The 16360-nt window shown below is 37.7% G+C and overlaps 1 protein-coding gene across 1 annotated transcript in view; it reads right to left on the bottom strand.

Annotated features, from left to right (window-relative positions):
- The window catches only part of grin2da (glutamate receptor, ionotropic, N-methyl D-aspartate 2D, a), a 64841-nt gene extending 50666 nt beyond the window's left edge, over positions 1–14175 (bottom strand). The window contains exons 1-2 of the mRNA XM_051137116.1: positions 13889–14175; positions 4722–4988 (exon numbers count right to left, since the gene is read on the bottom strand). Coding sequence (XP_050993073.1) covers positions 4722–4988; positions 13889–14134 — 513 coding nt within the window. The 5' untranslated portion in view covers positions 14135–14175. The remainder of the gene's footprint in view (positions 1–4721; positions 4989–13888) is intronic.
- Between the last annotated feature and the right edge of the window lie 2185 nt (positions 14176–16360).

The following is a 16360-nucleotide window of genomic DNA, read 5'->3' as shown; positions in this document are numbered from 1 at the left end:
GCTGCTCATGATACTTTTATGATTTCAGAGATTGTCCCATCGGAACAGAGTGATCCGGTCATCTTGTTATACATGCGCTAACTCATGTTCTTCAATATCCTTAGCATGACCAAGGGTGTTTTTGCACACCTCGAACCAGGGAAGTGGTGTACGAGGGCTTTTTCTTCACACGTTTCAGAAAAAGGTCAGGGATGTCAGACATCTTAAAATTACTTCGATGTGCAGGGGTGTTGTTTTTCTTGCTGGAGATGGGTTGCTTATCCCACTTGTCGACATGTAGCCACAGGCTCCTGACAGGGAGATAAAACTACTCTTGAGAGTTGTTGACTGGTGACCTACACTCCTCCACCAATTCCTACACTATAACAACTGTAGCGAAAGTACAAGTGTGGAATCAATAGACCTTCCAGCAGGGGCAAGGCTAGGCTCCGGCTATTGGACTACACCCCCAGATGTTTTTTCAATGGCCATGGGTCTTATTCTCTGTGTGGGTTTTTTTTTTTCTCCTTCAAAAAAGCTAAATAAATGGGCAAAAATGAATGAAAATCTTTACATATAAACATCTAACATTGTTGACCCTTGCAATGCAAACGCTGACATGTTGTTGGCACTGTAGATGGTTCCATTTATTCCCATTTTAACCTCAGAGGCCCAAGCATTGATATTCGTAATACGATAGTTTTAGCCTTTAATCATTTTCTTTAGAAATCTTAATATATATAAATAAAAGCCTTATAAAAAACATGTTTAAAGGCTAAAATATGCATTATCCTTAGCATGACCAAGTTTTTATAAGCTACAAATAAATAAATTAGGTCAAACAATTAATCGTAATTAATCGCATACAAAATAAAAGATTGAGTTTGTGTAATATATGTGTGTGTACTGTGTGTAATTATTATGTATATATAAATACAAACATATTCATGTATATATTTAACAAATATTTATATGTATTTATTATAATTTTTATAATTTATATTATATATAAATAAAAATATTTTGTACATAAATAACATATTTCTCCTAAATATATACATTAATTTGTGTGTATTTATATATACACATCATAATTCCACAGTACACACACATATATTAGGCAAACTCTAACTTTTATTTTGTATGCAATCACGATTAATCGTTTGACAGCCCTAGAATAAATAAATAAAAACACTTTGTTTAGACATTTTGCTTTCTAGTATGGTTTAAAAGACTTTATAAAAATTAAATACCCTGTGTTGCAATTAATTAATTAAGATTTAATTTTTTTTAACATCAAGTAAATGTTTTACAGTAATGATAAAAAAAAATACAGTGATGATAAGTTCATAAATTTCATTTTTTGACCATTTAAATACTGCAACAATTATTCATATTAAAGCATATTTTAAATATAATGTATTTATTTCCGATACCTCTTATTTGAAAAATTATATTTTGTTACAGCAAAATGACAAAACAACAGAAAAAATGGAATAAATACAATTAATGGAATAATTGAATTAATAGGCACCTCTTTATAACAACAACAGAAAAACAGAAAACAATTTTTTGGCACTAATATATTTTAACAAAAAATGTCAAAAAATTTTCTCTGTTCAAAAGAATAAAATATCACTAAGAAATGCATCAACGGATTTTGACTTTAGCATCAATATGCACATTTTTCTTCATTTTTAGAGTATCGCCTACTATTATCTGTTATTTTTAACCCACATTTTAGTGAAAATGATTCATGAATTGATTGCTTTTTTCTTAACTGTTGCATTTCTTCTACGATGGGTCTCTGAGGGTTAAACACGTGTGAAGAAGGAATGGATTATTTGATAGCAGTTTTGATAATGGAGCAGTTTACATTTTACATTTACAATTTATTATCATGCTGGTCTTTTTGGTGAAGCTTATTAAAATAAAATAAAGCTAGTAAGCTTGTGTTTCAAAGCAAATCACTGGAGGCAGAGTTTTTACATTTATAACAAAGCTAGTCGATAACATCTGCACTTTGATGTAGCATGTGTCTGTTGGGCCCTTACAAAAACCGAACTGACGTTTAATCACGGCGAGAAAAAACGAAAAAGTTCCTATCACATTGCATCAAGCTGACCCCAATTTTTTCCTCGTACTTTTCCATGCGGGAACTGTGACAGGCACTTTGAATGTGCACCTGTATCAGTCACTGATTAGGGTCTGAAAGTCTGGGTGCTTGGACACTGTGGAGAATTAATCAGTCAAGTCGTTGAACGTCGAGGATGTCTGCTGGCATAGCCAGTCCTGTGGGGAATTGAGTTGGCCACCTTTGGGTCAGATGGAAACTGTCATTTAATGTCACGCTGCTCAGTAACATTACAGATGCCATCTCCCCTTTCGTAGGTCACGCGACCTCCTTCTCTTTGGGAGCCTTCACGTAAAGGCCAAAGAACGCAGGAGAGTGAGAGAGCGAGGGACAGAAGAAAAAGAAAGAGTGGAACGAATACATGAGCGATGAGAGAGAAGGTTAATCGAGAAATCAAGCTGGGAATATGGAGGAAGTGACTTGGCGAACGCTTGAGGAGCTTTACCTTATGTTGCTGATTTTGGAGTGCTATGGAATAATTGCTCTGGGGCATTAGAGCTGTCTTTTCTCTTTTCGTTGTCATATTCATACTTCTATAATTAAACAAGACTGATTTGGTAATACAGTTGTTAATTGCGCTGCCAGAGAAGCCACTTTGAATTAAAAAGGGGAAAAAAAATGAAATGGGAGCTGGTGGAGTGGGAACGATAGTTCAATGAAAGGAAGCGAAAAAGTGGAAGAGAATGAACTGGACAATTGCAATAGAGAGAAAGAGCTTCCAGAGCAGTTCACTAAACGGATTAGTAACAGATTAAACAAGAATGTTATTTATGAAAACTTGGGAATTACCAAGATTTTGGCTTTAAATGTGAGCTATCCCAATAACAAATCTCTCCCTCTATATTTAAACAATTATGATAAGATAATAATAATAATAATGATAATGATGATAAGACTATTAAAATAAGATAATATTAATAATAATAAGATCTCACTATAAAGGCTGTTATTTACCTGGAAATAAACAATTTGAAAATAAAATAAAAAAAAAATATCACTAAAGATTTTTAGGCTTTAAACCTAGAAATAAACATTTTATGATTTAAATAAAGATTTAAAATGATGTACACAAAAGTGAGCTTTTGAGATTTGATTTAAATGAATGAATGAATATAAACAATTGTGATAAGACAATAGTAATAATGATAAGACAATTAAAATAAGATAATAATGATAAGAGCTATTATTTACTTGGAAATAAAATGAAATAAAATAAAAAAATAAAATAAACATTTGATAATTTAAATAAAGACGTAAAATGATGTACAAGAAAGTCAGCTTTTGAAATTGAATGAATGAATGAATGAATGAATGGATGAACATCAGAAAATCTGGGATTTGAATCTGGAAATAAGTCAAATAAAATAAATAAATAAAAGATGGATAAGTAGATAAATAGACAGATAGACAAATTATCTGGAAAAAATGTAAAAAAAAAAAAAAAAAAAAAAAAGGGTAAATAAAATGGTGACACTTTACAATAAGGTTTCAATAGTTAACATTAGTTAAGTACATTAGTTAAGATGAACTATGAATGAATAATATCTACAGCATTTATTAATCTTAATTCATGTTAATTTCAACCTTTTACTAATGTATTATTAAAAATCACAAGTTAATGCACTGTGGACTAACATGAACTAACAATGAAAAACTGTATTTGTATTAAGTAACACACAAAAATTGATAAATGCAATAAATGTATTGTTCATTGTTAGTTCATGTTAGTTAATACATTGTTTACAAATTACCTTATTGCAAAGTGTTACCAATAAAATAAAATACAAATAAAAAAATGAAAAAAGCATAAATTAATAAATAAAGAGAAAAAATAGAAAAAGGAAAATAATCCTGCATAATTTCTATATAATTAATAAAACACAAGTAAAATTGTAACAGTGATCATGTGACTCCTTTGTACAGACAGTTGGATGTTCTTGTTTTCATTGATGCTCAAGATGCTCTTTGATCATTCTCAGATCATGCTGGAGAACATGATCATCAGGTTTTAGACAAGCTTGTTGAGTTCAAGCAGCTGCTCGAGTGCTGCTGTCATTAAAGCAAAAGAGAGACAAGCCAAATACTATCCTGATGTGTTTATTTTTAAACTAAAATGTTGACTTTTCACTAAAAACTTTGTAATTTCTATTATGAAAACTCTTGGAAGATTTTAGCATGGTGATGGATATGACAGTGTTAATGTATTTGCCCTTGGAGGAGTAGATCTGATATGCTGCTGATGTTGGTTATTGCTGCTGCTGCAAAACAAGCACAGGAACTTAGAGTACTAGTGCCAATACATGCTGTGAGTGCCTCTGCACAAGTAGCATATATAATAACCCGTAGCAGCTCTATACAGGTGGAGCTGGGGAGGAGGAGGGTGCAACAAAATGCTCTAGTGAATGCTAACCAGCCATTTAATTGTAAAGCTGCAAGCTCTTTGGCTGTGTATGCAACATGATGCTGTGAATATCATCAGTTTGCTTCCGTGACAGAACTTGGCATTTGTAAGTGAAATTTTTTCAATTACAAGAGGATGCAAATAGAAGCATTTTACCAGTGGTTTCAGACTTTCACACTTCACTGCATTCATATTCTCACTCCTGACCTGTGCTTCATTCTCCTTTAGCAGCCTGCGTGTGCGAGCCCCTCCCGGGTCATCAGTCAGGTTGAGCATCACCACGCTCTTTCTCTCCCAGCCGATGAAGGAGCCATCTATCATGCCCTCTACCATGGCCAGGAAGTCCTCATAGCCGTGGTGGCGTGTGGTAACCACAGAAAAAGCCGTCCAATCAAACTCCTCCAGAACTTCAAAAATGACCTCCAGCTGCAGGCCAGTGGAGCACGAGAACTGCAAGTAGACGGAGCCGCTCTCCTGAAAGCAAAAGAAAAATTGGGACATGCTAAAACTTTGCATTATAATATCATACATAAATAGAAGAACTTCTGAAAGGACTAGGCCACCGTTTCCCTTCCCAGCCAAAATTTTCTCTAAAAGTCTGTTCGTAGTTTTAGATCCAACACCTATTAGCCCTTTGTTTCAGTATTTCTCATTCATCAGGTCTTTTTCCTCTTCCCTCCATTTACCCTCTGCTTCATCTTACTCATTCAGATCAATACAGTCATTCTTAATACCCACACAGCATGACGTAAAGGATTCATTGCTATTCATAAGCCTGTGTTTCAGGTGACATTAGTGTCCTTGGCTGCTTCGGGATTCGAAACAGTCAGTTCGGCTTTGCTTCAGCTCATCTCAGCATCTTTTTTTTTTTATATCCCGGAAGGTGACCATTCCACTGTACAATGGAGGAGATTTATGACTCTGACATAGAGCCGTATTTCTGATAGTGAAAAATAGCAGCGCTTAGTCTGACACTTGCTAATGCATCATAATCATGATCAAATATATCACGAATGTGGCATGACACCTGTTTTGTGCCTTCTGGTGACACTGGCCATTAAATGAGAAATGTGCTTCTTTTATAATTGACTTTATTTTTTGAAAATTCAGATGAGCTAAGTGTGACCTCTGAAGGATCATTTCTGGGCAGATGTTTTGTGTATACTGCAGCTGCTAAAACAACACATTAGAGTAAATATTGTAATTGCAGCGATGCAAATTATATACAGACAAATTATTCATTTCCACGGATTACTTACATCTGCATGTAAACAGCTTGAATTGAAAAAAGATTCACTTATAGAAAACATTTCAAGCGTATTTATGCCTTTAGAGAAGTTTGCATAAAGAAATGTAAGTGCAAAGTGCTCTGCGGAAATGAGGCCTTTGTTTGTACGCTTTAAAAACCTCTGGGTTAATACGCCTGCACCAATACATACCCAAGTCAAAGAAAATAACTATTTTTATTTGCTAGGGTTGCTGGGTTTACACAAACATCCTGTTTGTCAGAGCAAGTGAAGAGATATATGGCTATAAAAGATGGCCCCCGTTACAATCAACAAAGCTGTCATTGCACACAGTTACCATATAGACAGCTTTGTTGATCATAATGAAGGCGATTTCTGATGATTGAGGAGATGACGCACTGTAAAGTGGTGGGTTTTTTTTTACGCATTTGTGAAATTGAATATTATCTTATGTTTTTATATACTGAATTTGACTTAAGCACATATTTTCTGGTATATAATATATTAACCCCTAGGCTATCTGTCCACAGATATTATTATTTCTGGATTTTAATAAATGTTATTTTCAAAGAGCCAAATTGCTAATTTTATCTAAATGATTTGAGTCATCTATATTTGATTAAAAGGATTAGTTCACTTCCAGAATAAAAATTTGCTAATCAATTTCTCACCTCCATGTCATTCAAGATGTTAATGTCCGTCTTTCTACGGTCGAAAAAAAATTAAGGTTTTTGAGGAAAACATTCCAGGATTTTTCTCCATATAGTGGACTTCAATGGGGATCAGCGGGTTGAAGTCCAAATTGCAGTTTCAGTGCCACTTCACAGGGCTCTGCATGATCCCACTTGAGGAATTAAGGATCTTATCAAGCGAAACGATCAGTCATTTTCTGAAAAAAATTAAAAATGACACACTTTGACCACAAAAAGGTAGGGTAGAGTCTCATTTTCTCCTCTAACTTCAAAAACGTCCGACATTGCTTCTTTGCACGTTCGCTTTGTAAACACTGGGTCGGTACTTCCACCTACGTCACGCATGCGTGATTGCATAATGTGTGAAGTCGAGTTAGCGCAAAACGAGCATTTGTGGTTAAAAAGTATAGAAATTAAATTTTTTGTAGAAAATGACCAATCATTTTGATAGAAAAGATCCTTATTTTTTGGCTGATAGAGCCCTTTGAAACGCCATTGAAACTGCAATTTAGACCTTCAACCTGCTGATCCCCATTTAAAAAAAATTAACGTTTTCAACATGATTGCAAAAACAGTCTATTCAAGTTCAAAGTTAATCACTTAATTTATAGAGTTACATAAAGATTAAAATAATAACTATTTTGTGAAGTCAAATCAACTCAGAATTCTAGTCAAAATGAGCTTCTATCTGTGTTAAATGTGTAACCCAGCCTGCTGAGTAAATGAGCACCCCAACTTGTCAGATAAGATTAACACAGCATGTCATCGGTCTATTATTTACCCGACATTCTGTTTAAAAGCTACCCAAATTGGCTTGTTTTTTAACCCAGCATTTTTTTTTTAAAAGTATAGACACCTGGCATATTAACATAACAAAATAGCGGTCATGACAACCACCACAACTTGCTGATGAACTGAATTTGTCTTCATCTAGAATAGTTTTCCACATAACACTTCCTATGCAAATAAAATCTCAATTAACACCACAGTACTTTTCCCTTATGAATAATTCCCCCTTGGGCGTTACTTTGGCAGTCTGTCTTTTTTTTTATATAATTACACTTACACTGTTAGTATATTCATGATACATACCTGTAAATAAGAGAGGAATTTTAACATCTCTGTCAGCATTCAAGACACTCAGCACGTTTTCCAACATGCTCATTACAACACAACACCTCAAACATGCAAAACAAGCGTTCATACTGTGTGACCAAAGGACAAAGGCAGGCTATTACGTCGAGTCCTTCATATAATAACCAGACGGAGGAGCCGCAAACCCGGTGAGGAGAAAAATGTCATGACTGCAGAGCATTAACCAGGCATAACGGCTCACCTCCGCTCTATATTTAAATGAAGACTAGCTTGTAAAAGCTCAAAGAGCTTACAGTAGTACTGTAACTTGCAGCGGTGAAGCTCTTAAATGGGTCAGGTTACATTTTCCACACTTTTACATTTCCTTCAACGCTGTATTGGAATCAAATACCTTGATAAATTTGATACGTCAAAATTGGAGCAGGTATATATATATCTTCTATTATATTTTACTGAAAGCAGGAGGGAGTAATTTCAGAACTTCCTGATGTACATATACAATGAAATTAAAATATACAATTAAAAAAACCTAAATGGTGTTTACTGTGTAATGGTATCTGCCGTTTTTTATTCTATTTTTAGTGGAGAGAGTGAGCACCTAAGGTGTTTGTGCTTTCAAAAGAAACCCAGTACTAACAGACTCCAGTCTCTTCTGATGTCGCAGCTTTGATTCGACTGAAATCAACCCACATTGAGCACTTGAAACTGGATTTGCTTCATGCATTAAATGCATTGCAGGTGGGAAGGTTTAAATTAAATTGCACAACAATATACAGTATATTAAACACTACTAAATCAATTTCAGCTCTAAATGACCCCAGATGTAAATCTATATGTGCTAATGAAGTACCTTCTGTTAGCAATTACATTCTGTACATAGAGAATTGGAACAGCCTGCTCTGCAACCTCTCACCAACCAAACTAAACACAATGTATTTTAGGAAACGTATAGATCTAATCTATATTGGTAAGAATATAAAATCAATTCTTTTTTCCTCTCAAAAAAAAAATGACCTATTTAAATCTGACAGGAATCATTTTTTATTTGAACTCATCATTTTGTTTTAGGAGTGGAAATTTAGATGTGCCAATTTCTCACACATAGAGATAATTGAAGAGTCTGATAATTTAAATAGGTTGGCTTCCTTAAGGGACATTTGAACAGTTATTAATATAATCTTGTAATCAGAGGTCACAGCCTTTGAAATTACTGGACTCCACAATGATACATTAATGCTGTTGCTAGGGAGATCTGAAACACTTCAGAACGTATTCCAGTGTTGCATGAATGTCACATATTTTATAGCATCGCATAGCTCTGTATTATAATGGCATAGCGACCAAACGTGCTGGTTTCCTATGCGCTCGCTATACTTGAACCAGAAGTTGTGCATGTGCTAGCTTGTGCCCCTGAGATGACAATAATCGTCTGTACTGCATTATGTTCCATATTGAGGTCCAGATGGACCACGTTATTTTATTTTATTCAAGCTTTCAGAGAATAAAATGGACCCTGGAAGGCTATGTTTAAAAATGACACAAAAAATCTACCTAAAACAGAAGCAATATGCAATTCTACATGTATTTTTCATTCTTTTAGGGGGAAGAGCGAGTGCCTGAGGTGTTTGTGTTTTCAAAAGAATCCTAGTACTAACAGACTTCAGTCTCTTCTGATGCCGCAGCTTTGATTCGGCTGAATCAATTTACATTGAGCACTTGAAACTGGATTTGCGGCATTAGATTTTGCAGCTCTGGCAGAGTGTGACGGGTGCCAGAAGAGTGTCTGAAACATCTACTTTCTTCTCGCACAGAAATATTTAACCACATGATGTAATTAATTACTGTCCTAATTAAACCAGTTAAGTGACTCCTTTGTGCCGTGCTCTGGTTGGCGGTTTGTGAAGAGGTAAAAGAAGTCTCTGGAGACGTGCCCTGCGAGAGAGAGTTAACTCCATGGCTCCAAACCCACGCTCTCACCAATCCACAACACATGAGCCTTTCGAAGTGTAGTTAATTAAAGCCTAAGCAAGCAAATGAAAATGTAATGTAATATTTTTCCACAGGAGAGAAATGCGGTGGCGGAGAGGCTGCCTCCCAAGTGAGAATAAAACAACATAGGTAGCCTGAAACTTATTCTGAGTTTAATTGGTCATCTTAATTATGCCGAAATCTTATTAAGTAGTATGACACGGTGAATTTTTAGTCCACCGTCACATGCGAGTGGCAGATCCCAGTTGTTGTGGAATGAATAATTTAAGTAGGGATTTTTCCAAACAAGCCCAGACGGTGTTTGTTCAAAGGAGGGAGAAAAAGTGCGAAACAGAGAGAGATTTTAAATATCGTAAATCCAGGGCATGTGTTGACAGCATGAGGCTTAAGTGACAAAAGAGACCTTCAAAAGGCCTCTGACTGAGTCATTTCTGAGCATAATAGATGTACCGGATGTGTTTGTGTGGAATAACACTCGTGCACTGTAATCACATAGTGGGTACAAAACCATCTTCACAAGGTTTTCAGTTACTGATGGCACCTTGCTATGAAAATACAATGTCATCTTTATACTGTACATACTAGTTTAAATTTAGATTAAAGGTGCTTAAGTTGTTGACATTCCTGACAATCTCTAAAATATGTCCTACCTGACAACCCTAGATTCCATAAACAGCAAAAAAAACAATCTGAGAGTGGCCCATATTTTTTTAGCCAATCAGAAATGCTCTCTGCCGTTCTGGATTTACAACTTCTGGATTCAATTTTCTTGAGATATGGTTGAATGACGATGCATCACTCTTGCAAACCTCTGCATTTTCTCCTTTAAGCCAAAACATTTATAAATTCCAGTGTACATACACACCGTAATTTAAAAATTACCTACCATAACGTTGGGAAAACATTTTACTATTGTACACAGGCTTCTCACACAACTGTTCTGTTTACTGCCCATTCACCATTTAGAAAAAGCCCCGGGTGACCTGTATTGTTGACTAATGCTTAATACTTTGAATAATTAGCCACTGTTTCACTAAAATTAGAAGAGGCATATCTGGGAGACAGCTCAGTGCTTTTCCAGGCAGCTGAGAGCGGTGTACATAGAGAGGACAACTGAGGTCATGGCTGAAAAATGACCAAATACTCTTACATCTCTGGGGGAAAGTGTTATTGTGCATTCCAGGAAAAAAAGAATTAGGTCTAAAGAAAATGGTAATGAGCTTTGGTTTATTTTCAATTACACTGCACAGAGGGGTCAGGGTTTGTCTGGCTAGTCTAGTCCAGGTAGTACCTGCGGTAACTACAAAAAGCATCTTTCTCCATTGTTGTCAATTTAAAGTATTTGTGGATTCTAAGGGAATATTTTTTTTGCAGGCAACGAATAATCACAGAAATTTACCCGTGACCAATATGTTTTAAAGGAGTCATGAACTGCCTTTGTTTTATTATTTTGTACTGTTTTCTGAGGTCCACTTATAAAGTTATAAAGATTTTTACGTCATAAAACATCATAATTATAAGGTAATAAGCTCTTTCTGTCTTGTTTTAACCCCTCAGAACCCCTCTGTTTGAACAGGTGTGTCTGATTGTAGACTTGGAAGTAGTTTAGTTTCTGCATAGACCTGTGTTTGCTTCTGTCTGCGTGCACAAATTGGTGGTTGGGTCTAAAAAGGCAGTGATGTAGAAGTAGGCATTGACCTTGTGCAGAGGTGGGGTTTAGCCACATTATTACATCATAAAGTGGCACATTCCATAACTTCTTGTTCTGGTAGATTGCTTCAATATAGACCTTTTTCCTGAGTAAACGATGATGCTCTTCTGTTTTGGTCTCCATAGGAACCTATTCAAATAGCGCCCATCTGTTTTTAATGTAGATAACGCCGGCAGCTTTGTGTCATCTACACACTCATTAAACTTTGAGAAGTGAGGCACTGACAAATGACGGTCATTGCGACATTGCAAAGTGATGGCGTTATAAAGCCATGTGCTTTTTAAAAACATTTTAACAGGTTTAACATTAGATTATCAACTCGGAATATACGCTAATTTAACTAGAAACACTGGACCCTGGAAATGCACAGCATTCTTCAGGTTAAAAGTCAGGCTGACTTTCTGTAAGCAGTTAACTAACGAGAATTAAAGTAAAGAGAAAGTTCTGAAACTTACAGGATGTTTTTATAGTACAATGACTTCGTATATGTCTAAAGATCAATGGAATTTTCTCAGTTTATGGTCCCTTCAAAATTAATTTTTATTTTTGTGAAACTTACACATGAAATGATGCAGAGAATGCACATGTTTCAGCTAGTTGGAAGAAATGGTTTATACTTTAAAACATTTAAAATATCAGTATTTTCCCCCTCACACATACCTACTGTTTTGCTTCAGAAGACATTAGACCCGGAAAATTCCGGAAGTTGTAACATTACCAGAAAATTACCGGTAATGTGCTCTGTGTAAACGCAGAATGAAAATGACCAGTATGAGCACATATAACGTGCTGACAAAAGACGTCTGATTTGGTCCAAATTGACCAATCATAGCATTCTTATGGAGATGATGTGATTACTTTGAGCTGTTTACAAAGCCCCTTTACTTTTTTAAATGAGTTTCTCTATGTAAATATGTGCTAGATGGACATCTTTGACCATTGCATTTCGTCTCGCAGCTTTTTCAACATGTCGCGCTGGAGACCCAGCTTTTTTTTCCATTTATCAGTGCTGCGGCTTTGCTGTTGGATACTATTATGCACGTCTTGTATTTATAAGAGCAAAAACGTGTTCTGTTCATCCACTTATGCCGGTCACTCAGACTTCAAAAATGTTGTCAAATTGGACAGATACTGAAGCTGAAGTGCTTCTGCTCATGCCAGTGACTGAAGACAACAGCGTGGCTTTTAAAGATAGTTTCCGATGACTGACATCACAGAATTTACCGCATTTTGGTGCTGATGTGTGAATGGTCTCTTACTAGCAAAAAGCCAGAACGTTGTTGCCTGTGCAAACAACATATTGGTGTACTTACTGGTAAAGTCATACTGGTAATTTTACAGCAATTTAATTACCTTTATGGACTATATAAGTATAAAGATAACAATAAAGATATAGTTCTAAAGATCGTTCTCAATATTAAAGAATAGCAGCTATAATGTTAAAGGCACAAAGAAACAATTTAGTCGGAATCACTTTTTTAGAACGATATTTTCCAGCTGATGAATGATAAAAACGTTGACACCCAATCAGAATCAATCCTGATATAACGAGCTTGAGAACTTAAACCGGCAGACAAGTGTGTGCTTAGAATAAACACCGCTGGTGTGGACGCTAATATAGTTATCTTTATAGTTTTCTTTATAGTTATCGTTCTTGGGGCCAGTTTTACCAACAGCTCATGCCAGCGCAGACTTTTTGCGTTAAAATTGTGCTGTCAGGTTTTACTAAAGATGCGCAGTGATGAATTAGTGTTGAAAAGGCCTAGACAGTTATTTTTGCGCCTGACCTTATTAAATATGCATTTGTAAGAGTTTCTCTTTCAGACGCAAAATTTATGGGAGGAGAGTATTCAAATGAATCACACAAAGCTTTTACTAACGTTTGCGCTCGTCAAACTCCTGGTGTTTTAACGCCCAAAAACATCTCAAAGTCTCAAACTATTTTGTGCTTGAAATGGCTGCAATTATTGTTGCTAGGAGGAAGCACCACAGAGAACAGAGAGCATGTGGTAGAAGGGAGAGGATTTTTTCTACATGTATTAGTTTATTTAGAATGCCAGAAGAACACATTATTCGAACATATTGTTTGCCAAGCTACGTTATTTTTAATTTGCTTCAGGAAATAAAAGACGACTTGGAACCCTCAACTAGGAGTCACGCAATACCAGGTCTATCAAAACTTCTAGCAAACCTTCATTTTTTGGCCTCTGGTTCCTTTCAACATACTGTGGCTTTTTTATTTCTTTATTCTTTATTTGTGACTACGCTAATTTGCACTGTGCTTGGTCTATTGCGTTGGTCAATATGTAAATGACATGTTGCGTCTGTGTTCTTTAATTTGTGCACTGTTAATAAATCACCTGCAGAAATTTGCACTCCCATTGGTGCTGTTTTGGAATTGTGCTCTCGCGCTAATTTGCCCTGTTTAGTAAAACTGGCCATTGGTGTGAACGGGCCCTTACAAAGATGGATTTTATCTCTTAAAATCTTCTTTTAATTTCCACAGAAGTAAGAAAATCATACTCATCCAGAAGAGTAAATAATGAGAGAATTCTCATTTTTGGTTAGAGAATCAATTTGTTTTCAAATTTATGAGGAACCATTACATCTAAGGCAACAAGAATGAATCTTAACTCCTACCTGTGGCTCCCTCCCCAAGCCAGCCCCTCCTCCTACAGCAATCACAGGCACTCCCGTCTGGGCCGAGACAAATTCCAGCATAGGTGCTAACGGTGCCCGATTGGGCGGTGGTGGCTTCTCTTCCTCAAACACAAGGCCTTGTAGCGGAGTGGTAGCCAGTAACTCGCACAATTGTAGCAAGAGGCTCCCAGGACTGCTCTCGTTGACGGCCAACCAGATCACGTTCGCGGGTCCCCACGGCGTCATGACGCTCTCACCCACCTGTCCCGACCAGGCCCGACTCAGAAAACCCGTCCCCGAGTTGCTGCTGCTGCTGCTTGGCCCGGCACCGGAGCCGGAGCCCGCCGAAGAGGCGCCGCCCACGCCCCCCACCCCGGCGCTCGTTTCCGGGAGGTGGGAGGAGCCGGAGTGGACCACAGCGATGTTGACTCCGCCCGAAGCCCCTCCAGAGTCCCTCTCTCTCTCCCGGGGGCGGAGCAGCAGTGGGGGGGAGGGCTGGGCCGGCCCAGTGCACGCCAGCACAGCCAATAAGAACGAAAGGGCGGGCCTCGCCGCCATGACACGGCCAGAAAGTCACTTGGGTGGGTAGCGCTTTATGCAGGAACAACACCTGGAGGGAGAAAAGAAAGAAGGATCGTTAGAAACAAACAGTCATACAGTCCATCAACATCAATTAGGACGCCACCAAGATACATTAACCTGGCAGAGGGAGTTTAGTCGCTGCACGGGGATTGGAGTGGAAAGCTAACACACCTCACCTCCCTGAACCCCACCATTCCCCAGGGAACATGGGAAATCATTACTCCTCCTGCACTGATTCATGCGTTAGATCCGTCAACGCAGGAGAGAGTCTCGATTCTCCGCTATAAATCAACCTGGTCGTAAAGCGTCCATCTCTGCCTGGGTAGATCCAGAACAGACTGAGTAAATAAAAGTGAATATAAAAGAAGAGCAGAGGGGATGAGGCCGCCCTCCGCGCCTTTTGTTTGTGTTCCTCGCACAATGAGCGAAAAAGCGAGAGCACACAAGAACGAGAGAGGGAGGGAGAGACGGCGCGCTTGTGCTGATACAAATGGCAGGCCATGTAAGCGCCAGCAACACCATGAATCATTTTCAAGTCACTTTGTACGCCAGCCATCAAAACCTACCCACCCATCCCTCCGCCTTCGCTGTAGATGTGCACATACACACTCTCTTTAATTAACCTCCCACTAAACACACTTATTTACACACAAACAGCGTGTACGTGAGCGCACAGACAGTCAATGGTGTGATATACCGTGTGATGTATAGCGCCAGTGCACCTATACTCGCACTAACGTGCATATTAAGTAAAGCACTGACTCAGGGCTTGGCAGCACACTCACACACCCACAAACGCAAATACACATCCATCTCTCCGTCATACTGGCTACGTTTCAGCGCCGGAGCTGCTAATGTCATAGCTTTGAACCAGAAGGCACGCTGACGTCATAATTTCTTCTCTCATTTCCCTCCTTCTCTCTCCCCCATTAATTCTCCTTGTGGTTCTTTTGACACTAGGGAGAAAGACACACAGAATGGGGGATTAAGACTTGGGAAAGCAAGATCCGTTTGGGAAAGACCAATAGGCAGAGAAGAGGGGGTGAAAAAAAATGAAAGAGATTTGGAGTGTGTGAAGTGAGAATGATGGGTGCAAAGGAGGTAAAAAGAGAAATATGGAAGAGCAAGCTCAATAACGTAAAGGACAGATGCCTAAAAGGGAGTTCTGAGTAAAGGCAAAAGGGCCTATCAGAGGGTCTGCTGCATAATTCAGCAATCATTACTGCATTCACACCGGCCTATGGGCAAAGACTGCAGTGGCTAGCAAGGGGGGGAAATACTGCGGACTAAATGGAAGAACACAAACAAAATTTATTTGGCTCTTGTGTTATTATGTCTAGTGCACAGCACTTCAACTGGATGGAAGGCTTTTGAAAAGGGCTATAGGTTCCAGTTCTCGTTCGGTGTGTTGCAATCCAAAGGGATTGAGGACCAGAGAAGGTGACTTTTTGGTGCATCAAGCATAAAAATCCATTAAAATTATAATTCCGCTTCAAAGAAATACGAAGTAACGGATGGATAAGAAAACAATAACCCGTACAGTAGACCGAGTCTAGATGGGAACATCTGTTCTGGATAGTTAACTATGATTACAAATGAAGCTGTGGAGGTATAAGCTCCTTATGTTTGATTCAAACCGGTTATTAGTAAGAGAGTGCAAAAAAAATGTTCTTTAAAACAGCAGAGTAGGAAGTTCAACACACACCTCAGGCAAAATCATCAGACTTACTTCTAAACATGGAGTGCACTGAAAAGGTGGTTAGATAAATATTTGAGAGGTTAAGTATCTACAGGCACTATAGATCTTTTCAAAGGTGTTTTTTCAATTCAAGGCTAACATGGCAAAGTAATTATGGGCGAATATGAACCCTGCAAAGGTGCAAGTGTCAA

Source organism: Labeo rohita, chromosome 19 (genome assembly GCF_022985175.1).
Source record: "Labeo rohita strain BAU-BD-2019 chromosome 19, IGBB_LRoh.1.0, whole genome shotgun sequence".
Lineage (NCBI taxonomy): Eukaryota > Metazoa > Chordata > Actinopteri > Cypriniformes > Cyprinidae > Labeo > Labeo rohita.
This window is presented reverse-complemented; position numbering and strand designations above follow the sequence as displayed.